This window comes from Hyposmocoma kahamanoa, unplaced genomic scaffold (assembly GCF_003589595.1).
Source record: "Hyposmocoma kahamanoa isolate Upper Pololo Valley unplaced genomic scaffold, ASM358959v1 206, whole genome shotgun sequence".
NCBI classification, from domain to species: Eukaryota; Metazoa; Arthropoda; class Insecta; order Lepidoptera; family Cosmopterigidae; genus Hyposmocoma; species Hyposmocoma kahamanoa.
Window position 1 is genome coordinate 754,191 of NW_020653729.1, and position 24,138 is coordinate 778,328.

Consider the following 24,138-nt stretch of genomic DNA (forward strand, 5'->3'; position numbering starts at 1 on the left):
ACGAAGAGGAAGAATTGATAATAATAACTCTGTGAATGTACACTGTGTGTGTATGTGTGTAATACCTTCAAAAATAATTTTGAAAAGATAATTTCTCAAGTTTACCGTGTACCGGGAATCAAACCCGGAACCTAGAGCAAAGGAAATAACACCCAGGCTAGAACCAATTTAGAAAAGTTCATTTTTCCAAATTGACCCTACCGGGAATCGAAGCGGTCGCCAAGCGGCTTTTCTCTTTTCTTATGTTGAATTTAGAGAGATGTATACTTTATTTAGTACAGAATATGTTTTGTTAATTATGAAAGCATTAATTTTACCTCGGCTTTTGGGCCAGTACCGCGTATCTTTTTCTTCACAAGACCCCGGCGATGACGGTGGCGGCTCGAAGAATTCGTCTGCGATAACAAGACACTGATCAATCGGTAATAGACATTATTACTAAATAAAGGAACCTACACCATTTCACAGTATAAGACACCACAAAGAGATATTAAACCTTTTACAACAACTAGAATTCGTCGATCTGTTACATTTAGGTATTAAATTGGCTTACCTTTGATCTTTTGTATTTTTCGTATAGGTAAAACACAAAAAATTCGCAAACCACATTTAAATGCATTCTCACTTCGGCGCTCGCGCGTCCTTTGCCCTACAATCGTGAAGGAGCGTAACCAAAGGAGGCAAGGGGGAAAGGGGACTTTTATTTAGTGTAAAAACAATTGTATAGGATTTGAATCTCTATTAAAATGTGTTAAGTGCATTTCTAGTGCCACATTCACTGAATTATAAAGTTGTAAATTGTAACTTCAATTAGCCCTGAGTGAATTGAATGGTTGTATTTCTAATTAAATACAATTATCGAGCAGCGAAATTGCTGTATCTCGGTGGACCATTGTTTGGCCACGATAAAATGCTATAACTATTTCGAAACATTTAAACGGGGACCGTGTATCTCAATTTCAAAAAAAAATTAAGCAAAATTCTTGGTGTATCTATTTTATCGTAAAAAATAGGACGTTTTTCCTATTTACACCATTTTTCCGTGTGTTTCGTAAAAAATCAGTGCCAAAAATCGACGTCGTGTAAGGAAAAAATATCGTCCTAGAATTATATCACCTAGACCAAAAAATGCGGAATTTTTTTCGGTTCCAAATATAAAAACACATTTTTCGAGATACGACAAGATCGCTTTCCGGCGTCGATATAGAATCATGCATTGTGATCCACCATGCGGCATACAAAGTTTCATAATACACACTTTAGCAATATTATAAAAGTATTCTATAACTCTTTCGTTATCGTTGCTCTTACCTAGTCTCGATTACGCTGATGTCTGTTTCATTGACCTTAACGAGGATCTATTAAGCAAACTCCAGCGTCTACAGAATCTTTGCATCAGATTCATATACGGATTGCGCAAGTTCGATCATGTGGCCGAATTTAGGAGAAGGCTTCAGTGGCTCTCTATCAAGTTGCGCCGTGAGGAGCACGTTCTCGGCTTTCTTTATAATGTTCTATACGACTCTCGTACTCCGCCATACCTTAAGGTTCGTTTTCGCTTCCTCGGGGATGATCACAACCGTGAACTAAGGTCTAAAATGGATAACCTACTGAAGCCTCCTTTCACTCGCTCTGAGTATTACGAAAATTCCTTTACGATTAAGGCTGCAAAATTGTGGAACGATCTCCCATTTGAAATCCGACATTCTAAGTCGCTACCTATTTTCAAAACCGGATTGCATAAATATCTTTTATCACGGTCCTAGTCCGCAACGTGTGTATTAGTAAGTATAAGTTATTAATAAGTATAAGTTTGTTTAGGTATATTTATATATACATATATCTACGTACGTATAATATATCATTATTTTTTTAAAAATTTTTTAAATTACTATGTGTCTTTATGTTAATACTTCTATTAACATTATACATAAATTTAGTTTAGGTAAGACGCCGCTAGATGGCGTTGAAACTTTTATGCAATTTTCTAAAACGCGCTATTGAGTTGTTCACGGAAACTGTATAAATGTGGAGTGATTTACAAATAAAAACGTATTATTGGAACATACAGGCTGTTTCATTTTGGGTATTTTTGGGACGCTATACATGGTCCTTCGAGTTGCCGGTTTAATACGGCGCGAAGTAGTACTTGTACATCGTCCATCCCGGCGCCAAAGGAGCAACGGATTGTTGCCAAAGGTGCTTTGGCCTACGGCAACAGGAGGCGGAAGAAGGCGTCGTCACCGCTGTGACAACAGAGACAGAGCTACGGCGCAAGGGGTGCACACCTGAGACATCTACCGGACGAGACGGAAGCAGCGCGGTCATTCATAGTCATTTGGTTTTGCGCGTGAGTTAAAGTGTCAAGAAAACCGTGAGTACAATTTGAATCTTATCTATCAAGTGCATTAGTGAAGTGAAAAAAGTTAAAAATTATGGAAGTGTTTTGGACTTAGAATAATTTGCAAAAAAGTGAACCGACGGGGAATCCATGCCCGTTTTCGGAGCAAGTAAACTTTGCCAAACACTTAGAAAAATTGACATCATCGGACTTGTGATATTTGTCAGTACTGTACGAGACTTAGTGTAAATTGGGACAGTTATCCAACTCTTAGAATATTTATGTGAATTCTTGTCAGTTTATACTTGTGTTTTGTTCACGTGGAAAGTTATTGTACTCAGTTTGGACCAAATTGTAAATCTAAATAAGTAATTATATCTTTACCTCTGTCTTTAATTAATAGTAATCATGGCTGAAAATTACACTAAGATTCAGGAAGACATTGCTACGAAAATATTTAAATCTAAATCAAATTTCAAAAAATCGCCAAAGGATAGACTAACTTTATCTTATATCGAAACTCGTTTGGAAACTTTAGAACGGCAGTGGAATGAATTCATTAGTAATCATCGAAAAATTGTATATGAGATAAGGCGCGAAGAACTAGAAAAAACTAGTTATTACATATCTGATGTTTACGATCAAACCGAAGAGATATATATCGAGTACAAATCGCTATTAAAAGACACATTGTTAAACCTGAAACCTAGTCTCAATCCAGACAAAGGGGATGAGAAGAAGGGTGGTGAACAAACTGCAGTAAAGCTGCCTAAGATCTCAGTGCCGAAATTCTCAGGCAAATATTCAGAATGGGTCAGTTTTCGTGACTTGTTTACCTCCCTTATTCATAACAATCCCAATGTAGATGATGTTCAGAAATTACATTACCTGAAAGGTTGTGTAATTGGTGAGGCAGAACAATTACTTCGACACATACCGGTTACTTCTGACAATTATAAGGTTTGTTGGGCACAGTTGGAGAGTCGTTACAATAACAAAAGGTATTTAGCTAACAATATTTTGAAAAAGTTGACTTCTCAAAAGGTCCTGGTATCTGAGTCAGCTAGTGCTATCAAACAATTGTTGGACACTACCAAGGAATGCCTACATGCATTAAAAAGTATCGGGGTAAACGTTAGTAGTTGGGACATTATTATAATACACCTCATTAGTCAAAAATTAGATCCAGAATCCCGTAAACAATGGGAGCAGAAAATTAGTGATTCCAACAGTGATTTACCTAATTTTAATCAATTTGGAGAATTTTTACAAGGTAGGTTTAGATCGTTGGAATATCTGGATACAAAGGTTCAAAAAATTGAAAAGACCAATTGTGCTCATGTTGCGACTACAATCATAACTTGCAGTTTTTGTACGGAAAATCACAAATTATATAATTGTAAGAAATTTGCTAAGGAAAATACTGACACGCGACGTAATTTCGTCCAAACGCACCATTTATGCTTCAACTGTCTCGGTTCAGATCATTCGGTATACCAGTGTACAATATCTACAAGGTGTCGTCTTTGTAAGAAAAAGCACCACACTCTACTTCATCCTAAAATCCCTAAATCAGTTCATGACATAAAGACTGATCAGCCTGTTGATAATAAGGTTGCGGCTAAGTCAACCCCACCGCAGACTCATATCGAGTCCCCAATTCCCCAAGTAGTTACTACTTGTTTTTCTAACACAATTGGACAAGTCTTATTGGCTACTGCTTTAGTAAAAGTAGTGTCACCCAAAACGAATTCTGCATTCGTTTTAAGATCGCTGCTTGATCAGGGATCTCAGGCTTCGTTTATTACGGAATCGGCTGTACAATTGCTGGGTCTCAAAAGGATACCAGGGACCAGTATAGTATCAGGTTTAGGCGGCGACCAATCGACTTTAGCTTCAAAGTCGTCGGTAGTTATAAAAATTCAGTCCCGTCTTGATCCAAGCTTTTCTATTACGGTTAAGGCTCATGTTTTAAGTAAACTGACAACTTTTCTACCAAGTAGTAAGGTTTTTGTTCAAGCTTTACCAACACTCCCGTCCATAGAATTAGCTGATCCATCGTTTGACACACCCAACAGAATAGATATTCTTTTAGGTGCTGAGGTATATAGCCAGATCTTGTTGGAAGGTTTGATCAGAGGTTCTTCCGGCTCTGTCGTTGCACAACACACAAGACTCGGTTGGATCTTATCTGGTAAAATACACAGCGAAAATCAAGAAATCAACCATGGCGAGACGTGTCTCAATGTAGTAAACCTACATTTAGCTCAATCAAATGAGAACGAGCTTCTCAAAAAGTTTTGGGAGCTAGAATCCGAACCATCCTTTGATAGGACTAAACACTTAACTCTAGAAGAGAAAAGGTGTGAGGAACTTTTTGTTAAAACTACTAGACGCGATGAGTCTGGTAGGTACATCGTCAAACTACCCTTCAAAACGGAAAATCCACTTTGTCTACACGGTAATCTAAAGAATATCGCGCACAAGCGTTTTCTCATGTTAGAAAGACGTTTGTTGAGAACACCCAATCTCAAAACTGAGTATTCCAAGGTCTTGGAGGAGTACCTCAGTTCGGGCCATGCAGAAGTGGTAAAACCAAGTGAAGTGGTCAAAAAAGGAGTAGTATATCTACCACACCACGCAGTGGTTCGTCAAGATAAGTCTACTACAAAGGTTCGCATGGTGGTTGACGCGTCATGCACCGATTCTAATGGAATATCACTGAATAGTGAATTAATGGCGGGTCCTACTCTCCAACCAGAATTACGACATTTGATAATGCGATGGCGGTGCTACCCGATCGCTCTTGTAGCCGACATTGTTAAAATGTATCGGCAGATAAAGGTGGCTGATGAAGACGTAAATTTTCAACGTATATTTTGGCGTGAAAATCCAGATGTTGCATTACAACATCTTCGTTTCTTGCGAGTAACCTTTGGTACTTCCTCAGCCCCATTCCTTGCTGTTCGGTGTCTCCAGCAGCTAGTCAACGACGAGGGTTCTGAATTCCCATTAGCGGTCTCTAGAGTCCTTAATGAATTTTATATGGATGACTTGATGACCGGCTGTCATTCCATAGCTGAAGGATTAGAAATTTATGAGCAAATTACTGCTTTGTTGAATCGTGGAGGATTTCCACTTCAGAAGTGGTCAAGTAATAGCAAGGACTTACTGAAGGTAATCAAAAAGGAGGCAGATGATGTAAACCAGAATTTGGAACTAAAGACCGACGACGTTATAAAGATTCTCGGTCTGAAATGGAATAGAGAAGCTGACGAATTTCGTTTTACGGTCGATCTCCCTCCTTTGCAAGCTCCTGTAACAAAACGAAAGATGATCTCTGATATTGCTCGTCTCTACGATCCTTTGGGGTGGATAGCACCGGCTATAACCACAGCCAAAATTTTTATTCAACAGGTGTGGCTATCCAGCGTCGATTGGGATAGTGAACTTCCGGATTCAATTCTTAAGAACTGGACGAATTTTCGAAATAATTTGAAAGCGCTCACGGAGTTTCGAGTACCGCGATGGATCCACTCTAAGAAAGACGACAAGGTATTTGAATTGCACGGGTTTTCAGACGCATCCAATGTGGCGTATGCAGCAGTCGTCTACGGGCGCATTATTGATGAACAAGGAAGAGTTCATGTACATTTGATCACCTCCAAAACCAGAGTGGCTCCAATCAAACAAGTGTCCATCCCACGCCTAGAGCTGTGTGGCGCGGTATTACTAGCCAAGCTTTTAAATGAAGTGGCAGATACTCTTCAAGTACCTAAGGGGAATTTACATGCATGGACCGACTCATCAATTGTGCTAGCCTGGCTAAGTAGTCATCCTAGCCGGTGGAAGACCTTCATCGCAAACAGGGTATCGGAGATCCTCACCATTACCGATAGAGATCAATGGTCTCACGTTGCCTCTAAGGAAAATCCTGCAGATCCTGCATCTCGAGGAACACAACCGTCGGAATGTGTTGAGAATTTGCTCTGGAATCAGGGTCCCGAGTGGCTGCATCTGGAAGAAATTAATTACGGAAAAAGCGAGTTGAAGGATACAAACCTGGAAGAGAGAAAACCTAAAATTATGATTCATGTTACTACAAGTAACGAAGAAAACGATGAGCTATTGTCTCGATTTTCGTCCTTAAGGAAACTTACCAGAGTGCTGTCGTTCTGCCGAAGGGTCCTGCGGTGGAAAAAATCTGAAAAAGACAAAACTGAAAATATTAATACACAGTTAACAGCAAAAGAAATCAACGATGCTTTACTTACCTGTATAAAAATGTGCCAAAAACAGAGTTTCTATGAAGACATTGATAATTTGCAGAATCGTAGAAAATTAAATAAGAAAAGCAAACTTACTTCTCTGAATCCATTCTTAGACGCAAATCAAATCCTCAGAGTTGGCGGAAGGTTACAAGGTGCTCAGGTCAATGAAGACATGAAACACCCGTTTATTCTCCCTCACAGGTCGCCGTTGACACAATTAGTGATTGACGAAGCACATAAGACTACGTTGCATGGAGGGCCTCAATTAATGCTTAACTATTTGAGAAGCCGGTATTGGATTATTGGTGCAAAGAGTCTCGTTCGTCGGTTTGTGCACAAATGTGTGACTTGCGTCCGCCACTATGCTCAAACGAGCCAACAAATGATGGGACAGTTGCCCATATCAAGGGTAACCGCACATAGACCTTTCCACAGATGTGGCGTAGACTATGCTGGCCCAATCAGCGTGCGCCTTTCAAAGGGTCGCGGTTATCACTCCACAAAGGGCTATATATGTCTGTTTGTGTGTATGGCCACAAAAGCCATACACCTCGAAATGGTCAGTGATATGACTGCACAAAGCTTTTTAGCTGCATTTAAAAGGTTTGTTGCACGAAGGGGTCATGTTGCAGATTTGTGGAGTGATAATGGCACTACCTTTGTGGGAGGCGCTAGGGAATTAAAGAAACTGTTGGATGCGGAAAGGTCTAGTGTTGTGGCTGAAATCGCGGATTGGATGTCTTCAAATGGCACTAATTGGCACTTCATCCCTCCCCATTCTCCAAACTTTGGAGGATTGTGGGAAGCGGGCGTGAAGTCAACCAAGCACCATCTCAAGCGGGTCATAGGCAATAGCACCCTCACATTTGAAGAAATGACAACAACCTTGTCACAAATTGAGGCGTGCTTAAATTCAAGGCCTATTTCTCAGTTATCTAATAATCCAGGCGATCCAAATCCTTTAACACCCGGACATTTCCTAGTAAGTGAGCCATTAGTGCTCGTACCCGACATTAATTATGAACATGCCAACATTAGCAATCTCAAAAGGTGGCATCTTACTCAACGTATGGTCCAGGATTTTTGGCGTAGATGGTCTCATGAATATTTGACGCAGCTGCAGCACAGATATAAATGGTCAGACCAAATCCCAGAACCTGAAGTTGGAAGTGTTGTGCTTGTTAAAGAAGACGACCTCCCACCTGCCAGGTGGCTTTTTGGTATTATTACTGAAAAACATCCCGGTTTGGACAAATTAACGCGAGTAGTCACAATTAAATATAAAGGTAACTTTATTAAGCGACCTGTGTCGAAGTTAATCGTTTTGCCTTTAGATAGCGAGTGATTTAACGAACACTATAATTTACTAGTACTTACAATTAAATGTAATTTTAAGGTGTAACTAAGTCGTAAGCTTATTTTGCATTGTTGTTATCTTTGCACATTACACAATTTATTGTATTTTAATTTAGAAGTTAGTTTGTTCCTTTAGTTGAGCAAAATTTTTCGTTTACATTTATAAAGTAGATTTTTTTTCTGTTTCTGTTTATGCTTGTATTATTTCCGTTTATGGACTTGGTCCATGGCGGGCGGAATGTTAATACTTCTATTAACATTATACATAAATTTAGTTTAGGTAAGACGCCGCTAGATGGCGTTGAACCTTTTATGCAATTTTCTAAAACGCGCTATTGAGTTGTTCACGGAAACTGTATAAATGTGGAGTGATTTACAAATAAAAACGTATTATTGGAACATACAGGCTGTTTCATTTTGGGTATTTTTGGGACGCTATACACTTTATTTATTTATTTTTATTTTGTATTTTTTTTTTTAATTTATACAATTTTATTTTTTTTATATTTTTATTTTTTTGTTTATATTTGTAAAATTGGCACACTACGTCTCCCGCTCCGATTAGCTTTCCTCTAACTCTAAGGTTGTCTGGAAGAGATCGCTCTTAGCGATAAGACCGCCTTTGCTCACATTAGTTTTAAGTTGTTTATGTACTATTCTTGTTCTTGTGTGTGAGCAATAAAGTGTTTATCTATCTATCTCTTTTGTTATGTCGTTTAGTAACGTTTCGTTTTTTTTTTTCAGTTTTGTGGAATCTTTTATCAGTAGTATCTGTAATTTCGATAATTTTTACAGCACGTTGCCTCGAATGTCCGAATATAGTAAGCAAATAATCGCATCGCCAGATATTGAGTACGAGTAATACAAAAAAATATAGAATGCAAAGAATTACGAGTAACAGTGCGCGTCTTTACAAAAACCTGGAGTATAACCAACTTCAGGTTTTTGTACATATGAATTCGTTGCTTTCGAGGACGAAGATGGTCTAGTTTATCCCACCTGAGATGCTATCCAAATAGTAATAGTAGGTGAGTTAAAAATACGAGAAGTAATAAACAAATCACAAAAATTTCACACGAGGCCGTCATTAAGTAAACCTCTTCTGATTAATAAGATTTTACCATATTTTGTCAGCAGTAACGTTTTAATTTGTCTTGCCATTCATCAATTTGATCAATCACCAACAGAAAACCATCTAATAAAATTAATTAAGACAGTCGCAAGTTCATATACTGACGTGCGTTTTCATTATTTAAGTTAATCGATAAGATCTTCCATTACAAAAGGATGTTATATAATAAGCTCATTTTACTGGAAGGACAATAATTTTAATGTTTCAAATCGATTAAAAATTAAAGTCTTAATTTTTTTTAAGTAATCTACATTTTTTTAAACCAATACATTTTTTAAATTATTCTATTATTTTTGTACTATATTAATATTACGACTAAGTACTTGTAATCAACAAATACTTGAACAAAAATTATTATTTTTAGAATCGATTAATTGAATGGAATACGCGTATTTACGCGTATTCCGTTCAAATAAATTAAGCAAAATATGTAATTAGTATAGTTCATTGCAAATGTTACCTATAAAATATTAACTTTGTATAAGAATTTAGCATGTAAGCGTTTTGGTTTTTTACTGTAAGTTTACATTGTAAGTTATAATTAAATAAATAAATAAATAAAAAATAAATAAATAAATTTGAACAAAAATTTCGAATTTGTAATTATTGGAATTTTTAGGATAAACTCTTTAAATATACATCCAATTAATCAATTCGATGATGATAAATGCAATTGGAAACGACAGCTGGATGTGGCGAAATTTTGTCCATCAATGGAGGCGCGTACCGATACGTTTGACCAATCTTTCTGGCGTAGGTATTTCTTTACATCCTGTTACGGTCGTCAGATATTCATGCGCAGGTGTACGCAAATTAAACTTTCGTTAATACAATTATGTAGTGGAGAATTGAGGTTATAAAAAACGAGCCCTGTACCCCACTTACGGTGGGGCCGGGCTCAGCCTGCGGCGCGTGGTCGGTTTCAGTGTACGGGGTGTGCTCATGCTCTTCGGTGGCACAGCAGTTAATACTATGGGCGTTTGATGAGGAGGTCGATATATGCCAATTTAAGAAATTGGTTTTGGTCTGAGTACTCTGGGTTATCGTTGATTTGGCATTCATAGTACCTACATAGTACAGCAAATTCGGCAGTTGTTTGGCATTTTTTCCCCTTAAATACTTCTCTTTGGCATAGCTTTCAAGAAAATGAAATCTAACATAGAGACGGTTGAGATACAACAACGCTATAATAAGTATCTCATTTCCACTACATCGAGAAACATGCTTTACATTTTTACAATTGTGAGATCTTGTACTCGTAATCTATTATATCTCTATCCGGTATCTAGCTTATCCGGCCTATTTTTATTATCCGATCGGATACCGGATAGTAGAACAATATCCGGCCGGATATCGAATGTTTAAAACAGAAAATTCATAATCAGTACGCCAAATAAATTGATTTATTGATTAACGATGATAGTAATACGATAAACAGCAACTACAGGATCGTTGACAATCTGTTTATTACTTGTAACTGAAACAACTATGAAGTTAAATAACGTTATCTGTAAATTCGGTACTCAAATTTTATTAAAGCAAATTATGGTGGATGAAGACCAGTATTTCTGCGTTAAGTGGTAAAAGTTGATTCTATTTATTTTCATAAACGAGACCAGCTTCTAAGGACAGTTCTTCACTATAAACTCTTTGCAAACTATGTTAAATTTTGAGTAGGTACTACTTGTTATTGCCAGAAGACCAAATGAAAGGATCGCGATCGATTTGATCTATTTACAAATACAATGTGTACCTACAATAACGAATCGTAAAAGAAGTTTAAAATTTTTTTGGCAAATCTGGGATCAAGGCTTAGAATTGGTTAGATCACAAAAACTTAATGAAATCAAAAATTAAACAAAATAATGAAGGAGTGTATCAAGTGTTGGCTTATACTTATAACAACTAGAAAAATTTAATATACCCAAAGGATAATATACTATATAATAATATATTTGCTTTTTTTCTTCGCCACCGCGAGAAATTTGCATTCAGCGCAACAATCAAACAGCATTGATGTTAAAATATAGCCAAATGTGCGATTTTTTTTACTTTTAACATTTCTCTGTTCTGTATTTGTTTGTATTATCGAGTAAATTGATCGTTGTTATAAAATATATAAAATCAAGCGACCACAACAAATGAAATCGTCAATGTGAAAGTGCAGTCATTCACTAATCAATCAATTACGGCGATGCGCGCTGTAAAACAGTCGCGGCATGTGTACGGCAGTGGGTCTGATACCCGGCGGTCGGATATCCGGCTATCTGGCCTAAGTGCTCACCGGATATCCGATATCCGGCCAAATCACTATCAGTTTCATCTCTAGTACATGTACAGAATTTTGCCGAACATTCCAGACTTACGATGCGTAATCGCGCGTTACTTGTTTACTTCATTCAAGAAGACCGGTAGGCTCCGGCGCTAGCAGAGCCCTGTCGGATTGAGCGTCTAGGGCGAAGTCCCGATTAACAAATGACGCCAAGTCGAGGAGCTTAAAACTATTTACATTTTTTTTTTTTCATTTCATATTTTTTACACTTAGTTTCATTGCTATTGTAATATAATACATAGAGTGCAAGTGTTTTGAAGTACCAAATACTACAAACCATCTAGTATATAATTATACACTCGATGCTACAACCTTACATTGATATTTATAACAATGGGAGGTAAAACTACTGCAAAGGATTCACAAAGCTTACTAGATCTTTTAACAAACGTAGTTCAACGTAACGTCAAAACGTAGTTAAAGGCCAACTCACCAAGTTTAAGAACTGTATCTAAACCACTTGTTTCTAAGGAAAGGCTGACATTGATTGAGTTAGCGAAATTATCACTTAAACTTGATTGAGTCATATCGAGTTCTTAGGTTTTCTTAGGTTTAGGTTGGTTGAGTCACTTTCAATTCGGGTTGACGAGTTGCAAGGTCAGATAGAAGTGTTAAAACGTGGAAATTTGAACAGGGATGTGGTCGACCGGGTTGTGATTGTGCAGTCATTTGTCACAAACATTGCTATTGCTCAGAGTGTAATACAAAATCATAACGAAATCTCGCGTTAAGATGATAGCCTCAATTCAGGTCACTCGTCTTCACCCCAATGCCATGGCGATTATGATACTCCAGGATTCAAATTGCCCCAAATACAGATTGCTAAGTTTGACGGATAATTTTTTCGGTGACTGAATTTCGTGACACGTTCCTGACTGTAGTAGCATGATGAAAGGATTCCGATGAAGAAAAGTCCGTCGTGAAATATTTTTATATGTTTTTACGACAAAACCGCCAGGAAAGCGTACTTAAGGTCCGTAAGGTACGTAATTTATATTTTTATATTTAATATTTATTTATAATTGATGCCATTTTTATATTTAATATTTATTTATATAAGAATATGTATTGTGTACCGGCACAAAGATTTAATGGATTCAACGACGTAGACGAGTTTTTGAATCAATTTGAGGCCATTACCGTATTAAATAATTGGTCTGATATGCATAAGAGATACGTGTTTGCATTGTATTTGGAGGGGCCAGCTCTACAATGGTGTAAAACGTATTTTTCTTCATACATGACGTATCATGTATCTGCACAGAAGCTAAGAGAGGAATTTCCCTCACAAATAGATTACGCCCAAGAATTTTATTAGAGGCGACAGGAGCCTAATGAATCGCTGATAAGTAATTTTTATAGTTTAGATAAGTTAGCGACGAAAGCGAATATTCAAGATGTTCAGTTTATTAGACATTTCTCGAATTCTTTGATACCCAATTTTCAATGGATGCTGGCTAGTAATTTGTATTTATCTAAAGAGGAGTTAAGAAAAACAATTATACAAATAGATGATATATTTAATCACGGTTATGATGTGAGTCGACAAAATATTGAATCGCCAGTATATTGTCACATGGAGCACTCTCACTGTTGGCAAACACAGGGTGACTCTGCACCGACAATTAGACCCGAGTCTAAGCAGTCGGAATATCAAGTGCCACGAGCACGAGTTGTGCAGGATACGCCAAGTCAAGGGTATTCACAGGTACATGGTAGTGGATCTTCGTCGGGATCTCCTCAACGTGGATGTCAGCAAAGCGCAGCTGAACATTTAGAAAATTTGTCTACAATTGATAGTTTTAGTGTAGATACCTAGTGTGGGCACCTTTTGTATCTGTTTTTATTATTGATGTAAGTTGCGAGGCGTTGGTGGATACTAGTGCTTCGGTTTCAGTAATCTCTCGTTGTTTTGCAGAAAAGTTACATTTGCGTATTAATGATACTCCAAGTTTTCCATTGCGTACAGTGGGCGGAACGCCAATAAATGTGCAGTCGTCCACCAAAGTGTCGTTGACATTTAATGGAAAGGAATATCGATCAAGGTTGCTGGTTGTAGAGGAACTTGAAGAATATCTAATTTTGGGCCAAGATATCTTGAAGAAATATGATTTCAAGTTGTCAAAATTGGTAATTGACAACAGAATTTCTTCTTCTAAGTCCATGACAGATATTGGGTTAATGAAAGAAGTCTTCTTTGAAACCGATATCAAAAAGTTTAGTTAACTTCTTGCTGAATAAATCTGAGTATGTAAACTCTTCGGTTTTGCCGGAAATAATAAGTAAAGTTGATATAAGTGATAAGACGTGTCAATTACGTCAAGAGTATAATTTAAATGAAAATAATTATAAATATGCTTGGCCGAAGTTAAATATAAATTATAATTCGAAAAGCGACATTTTTAAACCTGTTCGCGTAAGTAATGTGGAGAATTTGCAAGGCAAGTTAATAAAACGAGCAGCCTTGGTAGATTCACATAAAGAATATATAAGTAATATTCAGTCGCAAGAGAAGCGAAAATTTGATAAAAGAGATAGGGTTGCTTTGTTATCTAGGAGGTATGTTACGCGGAAGTTAGGGTAGTAGATCGATTGAGTAAAGTTAATTGTATGGTGAAAAGATTAGGTATAAATAGGAATAGATTGGGTAGGCAGGATCTACTGCATGCGAGTAGAATGAAAACGTTCTATAGGAGATAATTTAATGTTTTCTTGGTTTCTACTAGGATAATTAATCTTTTATATTTATTTTTCATATGGAGTCACGATGACATTGTGAGAAATAATTTTGAGGGAACTTGTTATTTTCCGGCAATGCAGACTTTGAAGGACGGGAGGAGAAGATGACTGGCGATTTGGATTGGATAGATATAGCTTACTTTTCCTTTTTTTAATTTCATAGATATATTATCCAGTGTGTGTTCATAGTTCGTGGTCACCCTCCCAGATGAACAAGAACTGTCTGCATTCATGGAAAATATATTTATTTAATTATTAGAAATCCTTCATGTGGTATACCCACATCCCATATGTATGTTAGGATATGTTATTAGGGTTATATGTGTGTGGTTATTGGGAGTGACCTTAGATAGTAAACTTCAATGGTTTCCACATATATCTTCCCTGGCCAGCAGGTTAAGCTCCGCTGCATACGCAGTCCGTAGAATACGTGAGCTTACCGATGTTAGTACTGCTAGACTAGTTTACTTTAGTTACTTCCATAGTATTATGTTCTACGGGATTCTCATGTGGGGTAAAGCGGCAGATATTCAAACCATATTTGTATTGCAAAAACGAGCGATTCGTTCTGTGTACCGTCTAGGCTCTCGGGTTTCTCTCAGAGAAAAGTTTAAGGAGACTGGTATCATGACTGTGGCATCACAGTACATTTACTCAAATATTTTATATGCTCGTAAAAATATACATAATTTCAATAAGAAAGAAGATATCCATAACATTAACCTTAGAGCTAAGTCCAAACTCATGGTACCACGATTTCGTTTAACCAAGGTAAACAACTCTTTTATGGGGAACTGTATACGTTTTTACAATAAGACTCCGTAGCATATATTAAGTTTATCATTTCCTAAATTTAAAAACTACGTTAAAAATATTTTGATCGAAAAATCATATTACAAAATTGAAGACTACGTGTTAGATAAAGATTTTCGGAAAGACGACATGGCTCCAGAATCCACACAAATTTGATTCAAAGTGTATTCCATAGCATTTAAGTTTATTTGAAAAGAGCAATCCCTATAGTTTCTTGCTCGTTCTTCTCAGGGAGGTCAGCGTAGCGAACGAGCAGTAGCTTAAATGTGACGATTTCAAGTGTAAATTTATTTTACCTATGGAATAAATAATCTTTGACTTTGACTTTGACTTTGTTTGTTCTTGTTTGTTTAAAGAAAGTGAGAAAAGCTGACGGAACGTGGATAGCTGCAGGATGAGGACTGAGGCAGCTGGGAGATCAATATTGATGTAACCCAGTGAACATCCGATGGATGCTCAAGCCTGTGTCGTCGTTGTGGCAGCATGCACGTTGAAGACAATTTAGGGAAACAGTTAGGAAGTTTCAGTAGTGATGTTTAGAAATTTTGTTAGGACCATTCAGCCAGGCTAGGGTCGCTGAAATAAATTGTTAGGGTTTAGTCAGGTTCCCTAATTAGCTAGGATAGCGAGTAATTATATATTGATTTGTTTGATTAGGATGTGGTCATGGTCTCTCCTTTTAGATAGGTTTTTGGCAGACTAAAGCCATAGCCTCCTCAGTGGTTTACTTGTTGGTAAGATAATAGCTTCCGAGCAGTGTGTAAAGGCTGATCACTGATGTAAGTTGCCTATCATAGGTAGAGCACCAGCTAGGGATGTTCACCCCTTCAGCTGTGAGGAAGAGGGATGTAGTCTAGGTTCTACTCTATGAGTAGAATCACTGGCTGAATGAATATAGTTTTGCAATTAGAATGTTTTGAAAAATGAAATAAGAAAAGAAGAGAACATCTTGATATTTTACGAAATGTAACCCAACGCTGAAATTATGTGAAAAAGTACAATAAACCAAGTTTTGAAGATTATTCCTATTCCAGTTTATATTCATAAAAGTACCTGTCGCTACGCATCCCAAGCTACGCCCCAGTTACAGTACCTACATAATATTATCTGCTATAGTTGGCACTGCCAAAGGAGTAACATCGAATATTATTAAATGAAATGACGTTAAATATCTTTAAAGTCAGATAGAAGCATATTTAGTACAGGGTCAGGAGCACGTCAAGCTGGACACTTAAGATTTGAATCCAAATCTATGCCGCTTACGATAAGAACGGTCCAAAGTATAAAGTATCAAGCTTGACTATTTCCATCCTCTAAGGATTATGAAAACCAAGATTATTATTAAATAGAATGACGTCAAATGTCTTTAGTAGCACACTAGTACATGTTAAATAATAAGGACCTTGTCGACCAGCATGCTGAGTAAATCAGTTTGTATATTCATTGACATCTCTATTTCCCCTGGTTCCCCAGCAGAGTTGCCAATTTGTGGGGAAATCCCCAAATTGGGAATTCCAATTAAATTGGGGATTATGTGGGGATAGGCGCTATGTGGGGAAAATGTGGGGATACTAACATTTTATGATTTTGTTTACTCTATCGATTGCTTGCATCTATCGATGCATCGCTAGTTTGATCGTTATTGTTAGAAACACTGTGATGACCTACATCGATGTGTTTTTCAACATTGCACATCTCTCGCATTATTAACAAGCAGCTTAAATAGAATTATTATCAGATAATTCTAGAGGAAATATTTAAGTGCATATCAGAAAACTCAATACATATAAAATTATATTAATTATTCAAATAACTTGCACATCTAAAAAAAATATTTCACTACAAATAGAACAACTGTCTAACAAAACTAGTAGCAAAAATAATTTAAAAACATGTAATAAAACTAGACCTCTGCCAATTTCCCAGTGCACAACGAAATTGTTCGTTTATTTACTAAAATATGGTTTACATAACAAAAATACTGACTGCACATCAATTTAAATTAACTCTAAACGAAATAACAATTATTTTAACAAAATTACCGCATTTTTTCTCAAAACTTGCTTCATAAATTATCTTCGTTTAACAACTTACAACAAATATTATATTTGGAGCTGATTTTCTTGTAAGCAATTCATAATATTGGAACTAAATTGAACCTTTACTTGCAAATACATCAAAAATACTACGACTTTCAAGCATTAGACTTTGTTGCAATGTTTGTGTGCAATTTTGATTTTTTTTGTTGATCTTATTGTTTGGAAATTTGAAAAATTGTACAATTAGACCATTATGTCATATAAAATGATGTTTTGTTCCGATAGACTGATGCACCTTTCAGTGAAATAGGTATGTTTTTTCTCATAAATTTGTGGTCATGCGTTTATTATATGCCAGAAATATTAGATACCTATGTATTTAGATTTATTTGTTAGATTTGCATTGCGATAAAATGTTATGCATTAATTTTAGTACATAATGTTAAATTAATTTTCTTTTCATTGTACATATTTTGATGTGCAATCTGTATTTTTGTTGGGGAAGTGGCATATTTGGTTGTGAAAAACTTGCTTTTTCGTGAAGCGGTTAAATATTACCCTTATAAAATTACCAGTCGGTGCGTGTTGAATTCGCGATCCTTTCTCCCACTTAGGCCCGTCCCCAGTATGAAGAAAAATGAAATCAGCTATTGATAAACAAAGCCGAGCAGTTGGTACTTCCACAACTTACCACTCGGCACTCATCAACTTTAAATATTAAATATAGGTCGAAACTTAAATTACTTATTGATTTTTTGTAACATTAACCACAGTGTCACCAAATGCGCAACAAAATAATTAAGTTACTTAATTTTGTAAGGCAAAGAAAAATTTTTTTTTCATACTTTGTATAATATTGAATCTCATTAAAATAAATAAACGATAAAATGTCATCTAATTTTATAATTTGCTTTACATTTTACATTCCATTTACATTCACATCAAATGTAATTGATGGTTACATTTTGAGTTTCTTAATTCTTCATTATAATTATTTTTAAGTGATATATTTGTAATACATAATGAGAACTCGAGATGTATTAATGTATCGGGTATTTGTGGGGAATATGAACTTTGTTCTCCCCAAATTTGGGAATTTTAACCGTGATTTTAGGGGATTTTGAACAATTGGCATTGGCAACCCGATCCCCGACTCGACTGACATGCAGATGACATACGTCAGACCAGACGAAAAATATTGCAATAAGTGTTATTTGGATTAAAATTACAAGAAATAGATCTTGTTTTGACCACAATTTAGTTACAAATGTGCAATTCTGTATTGCTGATCAGAAACAAGTAAATTGCATAACGTGAAAATGGGTGGAAAAATAAAACAAAGTCAGAGAACGAAAAACAACGTTCGGGTAAGTTTTGTTTTGTATCTATTGCGCCAATGGTGCAATGTTTGCGAGAGCGATTCTCATACAATATCCTAAATTCTTTCGAAGGCGACGTCCTTCATGTTACAAAGTATATTTTTGATACAGATTTGTATTTTAAAAATAACCCCTTACATACCGTTGGCATGTCTACTTTGCGGTGTGTATAAAAGTAAAGTAGACCTCTTACAAAATAGAGCCTTACGTATCTGTGGGGATTTCATTAGGACTACACCGATACATCTAATGGAATGTGAGTTAGCCATACCACCTTTGGCTGTGTGTAGATATTGGTTGGCATATAAATATTGGTTATCCACGGAATCTCTCACTAATAAAGTAAGTGTCCAAAGCTTTCAAGATCTTACTGCAGAATGTAACAGAAATAGTTACTGGAATAATAGGACAAAACCAGCTTTAACTGAAGCATGTAACAATTTAAAAATTAGAGACGTATACAAAAATAACAATTAGAATTGTTTTATATGGAAATTTGGATGTCATACATAGATGTAAATAAGTACAACTTGACCACTCCCAAGAGACAATGTAACACAATGAATTTAAATCATTGTGTAAATAATTTTTGAACTGTTGAATACAGTGGCTACTGTAGGATTTTTACTGATGGTTCCAAGGACATCAATGGTGTTGGCGCAACCTTTCATGACCTGTAACAAAATGTATCATTGAAATGAAGCATGTATAATGAGAGCAGAGTGACTTGCCATAGTGGAAGCATTATCCTTTGTTAGTTCTGTGGATGCAAACAAAATCGTTATTCTCACTGACTCTACAAGTGCACTTTATCACTTGGTTCAATGTGCCTTTGGAGGTTGAGGCATACCAATAGCATATGAGGCATTATAATTAATGGCTAACCTATTGTCCAATAATATAAACATAATACTTCAATGGTTTCCATCAGGTATACCCTTTACCACAGAACTTATCCCGTTTGTAAGGGACCTAACTCTCTCACTCTCTGCTCCATCTTGTGGACAGGGCTGAAAGAGTGTTTGAGTACAAACATTTATCACTATGTGCCTTTCTAGACATAGAGGGTGCTGTTGACAATACGCCCATTCGTACTCTGGTAAAGGGACTAACCTGCAAAGGTGTAGACACTTCTACTGCGAGATGGGTGCAAAATATGCTCTTAAGCCGCAGAGCCAGTATCTCGTTGCATGGGGACCGGCTTGTGGCCTCCACAAGAAGGGGTTGCCCGCAAGGTGGAGTAATTTCCCCTCTCCTTTGGACTCTTGCTGTGGATCAGCTCCTGTATAGGTTGGCCGAACTGAACATTGATGCCCAGGGATATGTGGATGACCTAATGATCACAGTTCGAGGGCACTGCCAAAGTACTATATCATCACTTATGCAAGGAGCTCTTGACACCATTTCCACGTGGTGTCAAGACAATGAATTATCTATTAATGCGGAAAAGACAACTATTGTTCCTTTCACTAGGAAGTGGAAACTAGACAAGCTAGTGGAACCGATTCTTGGTGGCAGGGCTGTGAATTTTTCTGCAGAAGTTAAATATTTAGGGATGACCCTAGATCAAACCCTAAGGTGGAACTGTCATATAGCTAACACGGTCAACAAGGCCAAGATGGCCTTAGGTATCTGTAGTCATATAGCAGGACAGCTGGTTATTGAGGTATTAGAATAGAATAGAATAGAATATAATAGACATTTATTAAACCAAAGATGACTCTCTAGTTATACAAGGCAATTGTGAGGCCCATAGTAACATATACGCCTGTTTTTTGGAGTGGCAAAGTCAGTCAAACAACCACTATTGTCACATTGGGCAGTCTACAGTGTGTCGCGTGCCTGCTAACAACGGGAGCCATGGCCACTAAACCTGGAGCGGCCCTAAATGCATTGCTGAATCTGACTCCCCTGCATGTATTAATACAGAAGGAGGCCGGTAACAGCATGTATAGGTTCTCCACCAGGACTAGATAGCTCTCCCAGACATTGAGATCGGCTCAGGACTCAATTCTGGAACATCCTGTTCTGGGAATGACTCCAGATATCATGTGATGAGGGGTCTCATAGGCCCCAAATGAAGCCACACTAATAATAATAATAATCAGGGACCTAACTATAGATCAATGGGCTAAAAGCTATGATGGGATATCTGTGACAAGGGGTATATGGTACAAAAGTATCCGGTTGTGTCCACCAAGAAAGCCCTGGTTCGAGGAAGGTAATCTATCCAAGTTACAGTTAATAATTGCTCTTAGACTGCATTCTGGTGACATTCCATTAAATAAATTTTACTATCTCATGAGAAGGGCAAAATCCCCTCAATGCCAATTCTGTAACAAGTTGGAATACATGCTTCATTTAATGGAATGTGATCGACATGCTGGGCTGTCGGGCCCAATATCAATTAAAATACATTAGTCAGGAGAGCTAAATGTAATGCTGAGCAACCCATTGATGAAGGGCGCTGAAGCTCTATACTTCTATGTGAGGTCTTGCTTTCTGATGAGGAGCTATACCTCTCATGGGAGTAGTGACAGATAAAGTAGGACAGTTATTTATATGTAAACATACATTACAAGGCCGACTTAAACGCCCGAACGTTTCAGGCCTCTTAAAACTAGATTTAAAAAAAGCCCCTATAATTAAGATCAGATGAAGTTCAGTAAACGCGTGTCAAGCCACTCACTCAGGCTGCTCCATGGCAAAACCTAAAGTTTGGTTTTAAATATTTTTTTACCAGAATACTACTCCCATAGTAAGTACTCATCTAATGACGGTGATAGTCGTTTCAAAATGCTACAATTTATCAGTAAATACAATAAATAAAACTTAGTAACGCACACATAGTTTGTGATTCCAAAAATAAGCCAAAATTCTTTTAAGTCACTTTAACCAATTTGAAACATAGCAAGTATTTGATGCATGCTAAGTTTTAAAATATATATAACTATAAATATATACCTACTAAGTAATGAAACAATTTTTTCGAATCTAAATCGCATATATTTGATTTTTCAAACAAACCAACGTTATGAGCCCTTTACAGGTCCCATAATCATAGGTGACTAGCCTAGTTACTTGTGACCATGGGATCTGTGAAGAACTCGAAATCTTCGTTTGTTGCAAAAGCATTTGTTTTTTCAAACAAACGAACATTTCGATACGCGATTCAGATCCGAAAAAATAGTTTCGTTTCCTGTGTAACAATTGCGAAAACCTAAGAACTCGAAATGCCTTACTAGGTCTTTCAATTAGCAATTAGTGAATAATTGTCTTTACTGATACTGACTATCTCAGGGTCGTATTCTAGAACTCTACTCAATGCTCAAGTCAGGATTGCACTGGAAATACGACCCTAATGGCAAGGACTTGAGTATGATTTTCAGTGTTCACTGCAATACTCAAGTCCCGACTTGAGCTTTGAGTAGAGTTCTGGAATACGACCCTTAGTCGTTTTGTTAATTTAATTAGTAGCAGTAGAGCTCCTTATGAAAGTGTTAGTCCAGGGAGTACTGCCATCTATTTCTACCGCCAAGCAGTAATGTCAGCATTACTCTGTTCGGATTTTTAGGGGTAAGGGTGCTAGTGAAATTGCAGGTACAGCGGCAGTGCCTCTCAAATCTTTGCGATTTAAAACTCTGAGTGGCACTGCAACTATTATGGACAGGCGTGAAGCTTGCCATCAAGGGCACGACTTGTTCACCCGTCGTTTGACATTATAAACAAAAAATTGCTGAAGAAAATCAAATTTTCTAATGCAATAACTAAATCAAATACCAAGCGATTACTCATAATGTGTTTTAATTTTGGATACTACAGCAACTTTTCTTATGAACATAAATTCTTAAAGTTAGGTAGTTAGTAAAGGGTATAAAATATGTTAGTTACCTATTTCTGCCACCAAGTAATGTGAGCATTACTACGCGTTTCGGTTTGGAAGGTTAAAGGGTAAATTACAGGCACATGGGGCTTGTCAACTTATGTGTCAGGGTGACGGGCACAGTGGCAGTGCCACTAAAATCTTTACAATTAAAAGCTCTAAGTGGCACTGCAACCGTCATGGATAGGTGTCCTGAGGCCTGGGTTAAAAAAAAGCATGTGTCGTTATGACCGAATGTTCTTTACATAGCACAAAATTTGTATTACCTGTGAGTCCTGAACATTGGGGTCCAATTTGAACTACTTTTAACTGTTCCATACATTTTTTTCTGGAACAAAAGTTTTTTACAAGTGTGAAAGGAAAATTATTCACAAAATTAAAATGCCCATATATTTGTTCTTTCTAAAGTACACCCGGTCTTAATATAATCACAAACAAATAGAATTAAAATATCTATTTTAGTAGAAAACAGTTGTATTTTTCAGTCTTACAAGGTAAATATTTCACGAGAGAGTACATAAATAATGTAGCAATTCTTAAGAAAACTAATTGAATCAATAACCATAAAAAAAAAACAATGTATATTTAAACATCAAAAGGCACTTCGAAGTAATATCACAAGGATTTTACTCAAAATATCTAAATACTATTGAGATCTAGAGACTCAAGGATTTTACATGTTAGTTATTTGTCAAATTATCATTGATATCAATCAGTCAGTAACATAAATTCACTTGTTTTTAAAAGTTTTAATAGTCGTCATATTTATTAAGTTAATTTTGACCAAAAAACAAACAATCTAAAAAACATAATAGAAACATCAACCTCTATCTAAACAAGTGTTTATGAAACTTAATAAAACTTTGCGTGTAGGGGGCCGGGTGTACTCAATTTCTAGCTCACTGCTGGTTGTATCACTTTCTTCTCCGTCGTCTCTCAAATCGTCGATATCAGGTTCTTCCTATATGAGATCCTCAACATCGTCTGCATCTTCTACTTCAGATGCATTTAAAATCTAATTGATTTCGTAATCTTCTAGTACTACAAGTTAAAAATACAAATTATAAAAGTGAAACGTCCTTTTAACCGACTTCAAAAAAGGAGGAGGCTCTCAATTCGAATGCATTTTTTATGTGTAGGTGTGTTACGCCATTACTTCGAATTGTGAACCGATTTTGATGATTATTTTCTGTTGGAAAGAGGGTGAACTTACTTAGAATGATTGGCTGATTACAAGTACTGTAAATGGATTGAAAGTGTTTCAAGAAAATATTACATATTCTTTGACCACCCGTTACAGAGGAATTACCCCAAAAACATTTCATGGGGTATGGTGGACACATTAGATTTACGGCCTTTAGAAAATTTCCATAAGTATTTCGGATTTAGCTTCAGATGATATAACGCCTTATTTTAAAATGTTTTGTTTACAATATTTTATCATATGACACGAATATATTAATTGATAGGTACCCTACCATAATTATATTATTACTTTTTTGACTTGTGCCTTTGGGCTATCCTGTAAAATTTTGTCTAAAGTACTTACTAGTTTGTTTGATTGTGATACCGTGCGGTATCACAATCAATCTCGAGAAATGTAAATTAATATGTGACTGTGGATTGTATATTTGTTGATGCAGCCGTCGAGCAGTGGACGTAGCGCGGAGCTGCTAAGTGGTGCAGGGAGCACAAGTGCAACACCGTTCACGGGCCCCACTGGCAAGCCAATCGCGCTCTTCCCCACTCTCGCAGCCTCGCCTCTCTCTGACGCTAGGCTCACAACAGAATTTTCACTATGCTTCAAGAAACTCAATAAAAAGGATCCCATCACTAGAACCAAGGTTAGCTAG

General features: G+C 36.7%; 2 protein-coding genes across 2 annotated transcripts in view; both read left to right on the forward strand.

Annotated features, from left to right (window-relative positions):
- Positions 1–2,749: 2,749 nt before the first annotated feature.
- On the forward strand, positions 2,750–24,138 carry LOC113227295. Its single transcript, XM_026460183.1, has 4 exons — positions 2,750–3,154; positions 3,875–7,898; positions 19,461–20,068; positions 23,929–24,138. Exons 1-4 carry the CDS (start codon positions 2,750–2,752, stop codon positions 24,136–24,138), a joined length of 5,247 nt encoding a protein of 1,748 aa, XP_026315968.1.
- LOC113227296 overlaps positions 20,511–24,138 on the forward strand; it is a 37,423-nt gene continuing 33,795 nt past the window's right edge. Inside the window, exons 1-2 of the mRNA XM_026460184.1 lie at positions 20,511–20,623; positions 23,929–24,129. The gene's annotated coding sequence lies outside the window, so the exon portion shown is untranslated. The remainder of the gene's footprint in view (positions 20,624–23,928; positions 24,130–24,138) is intronic.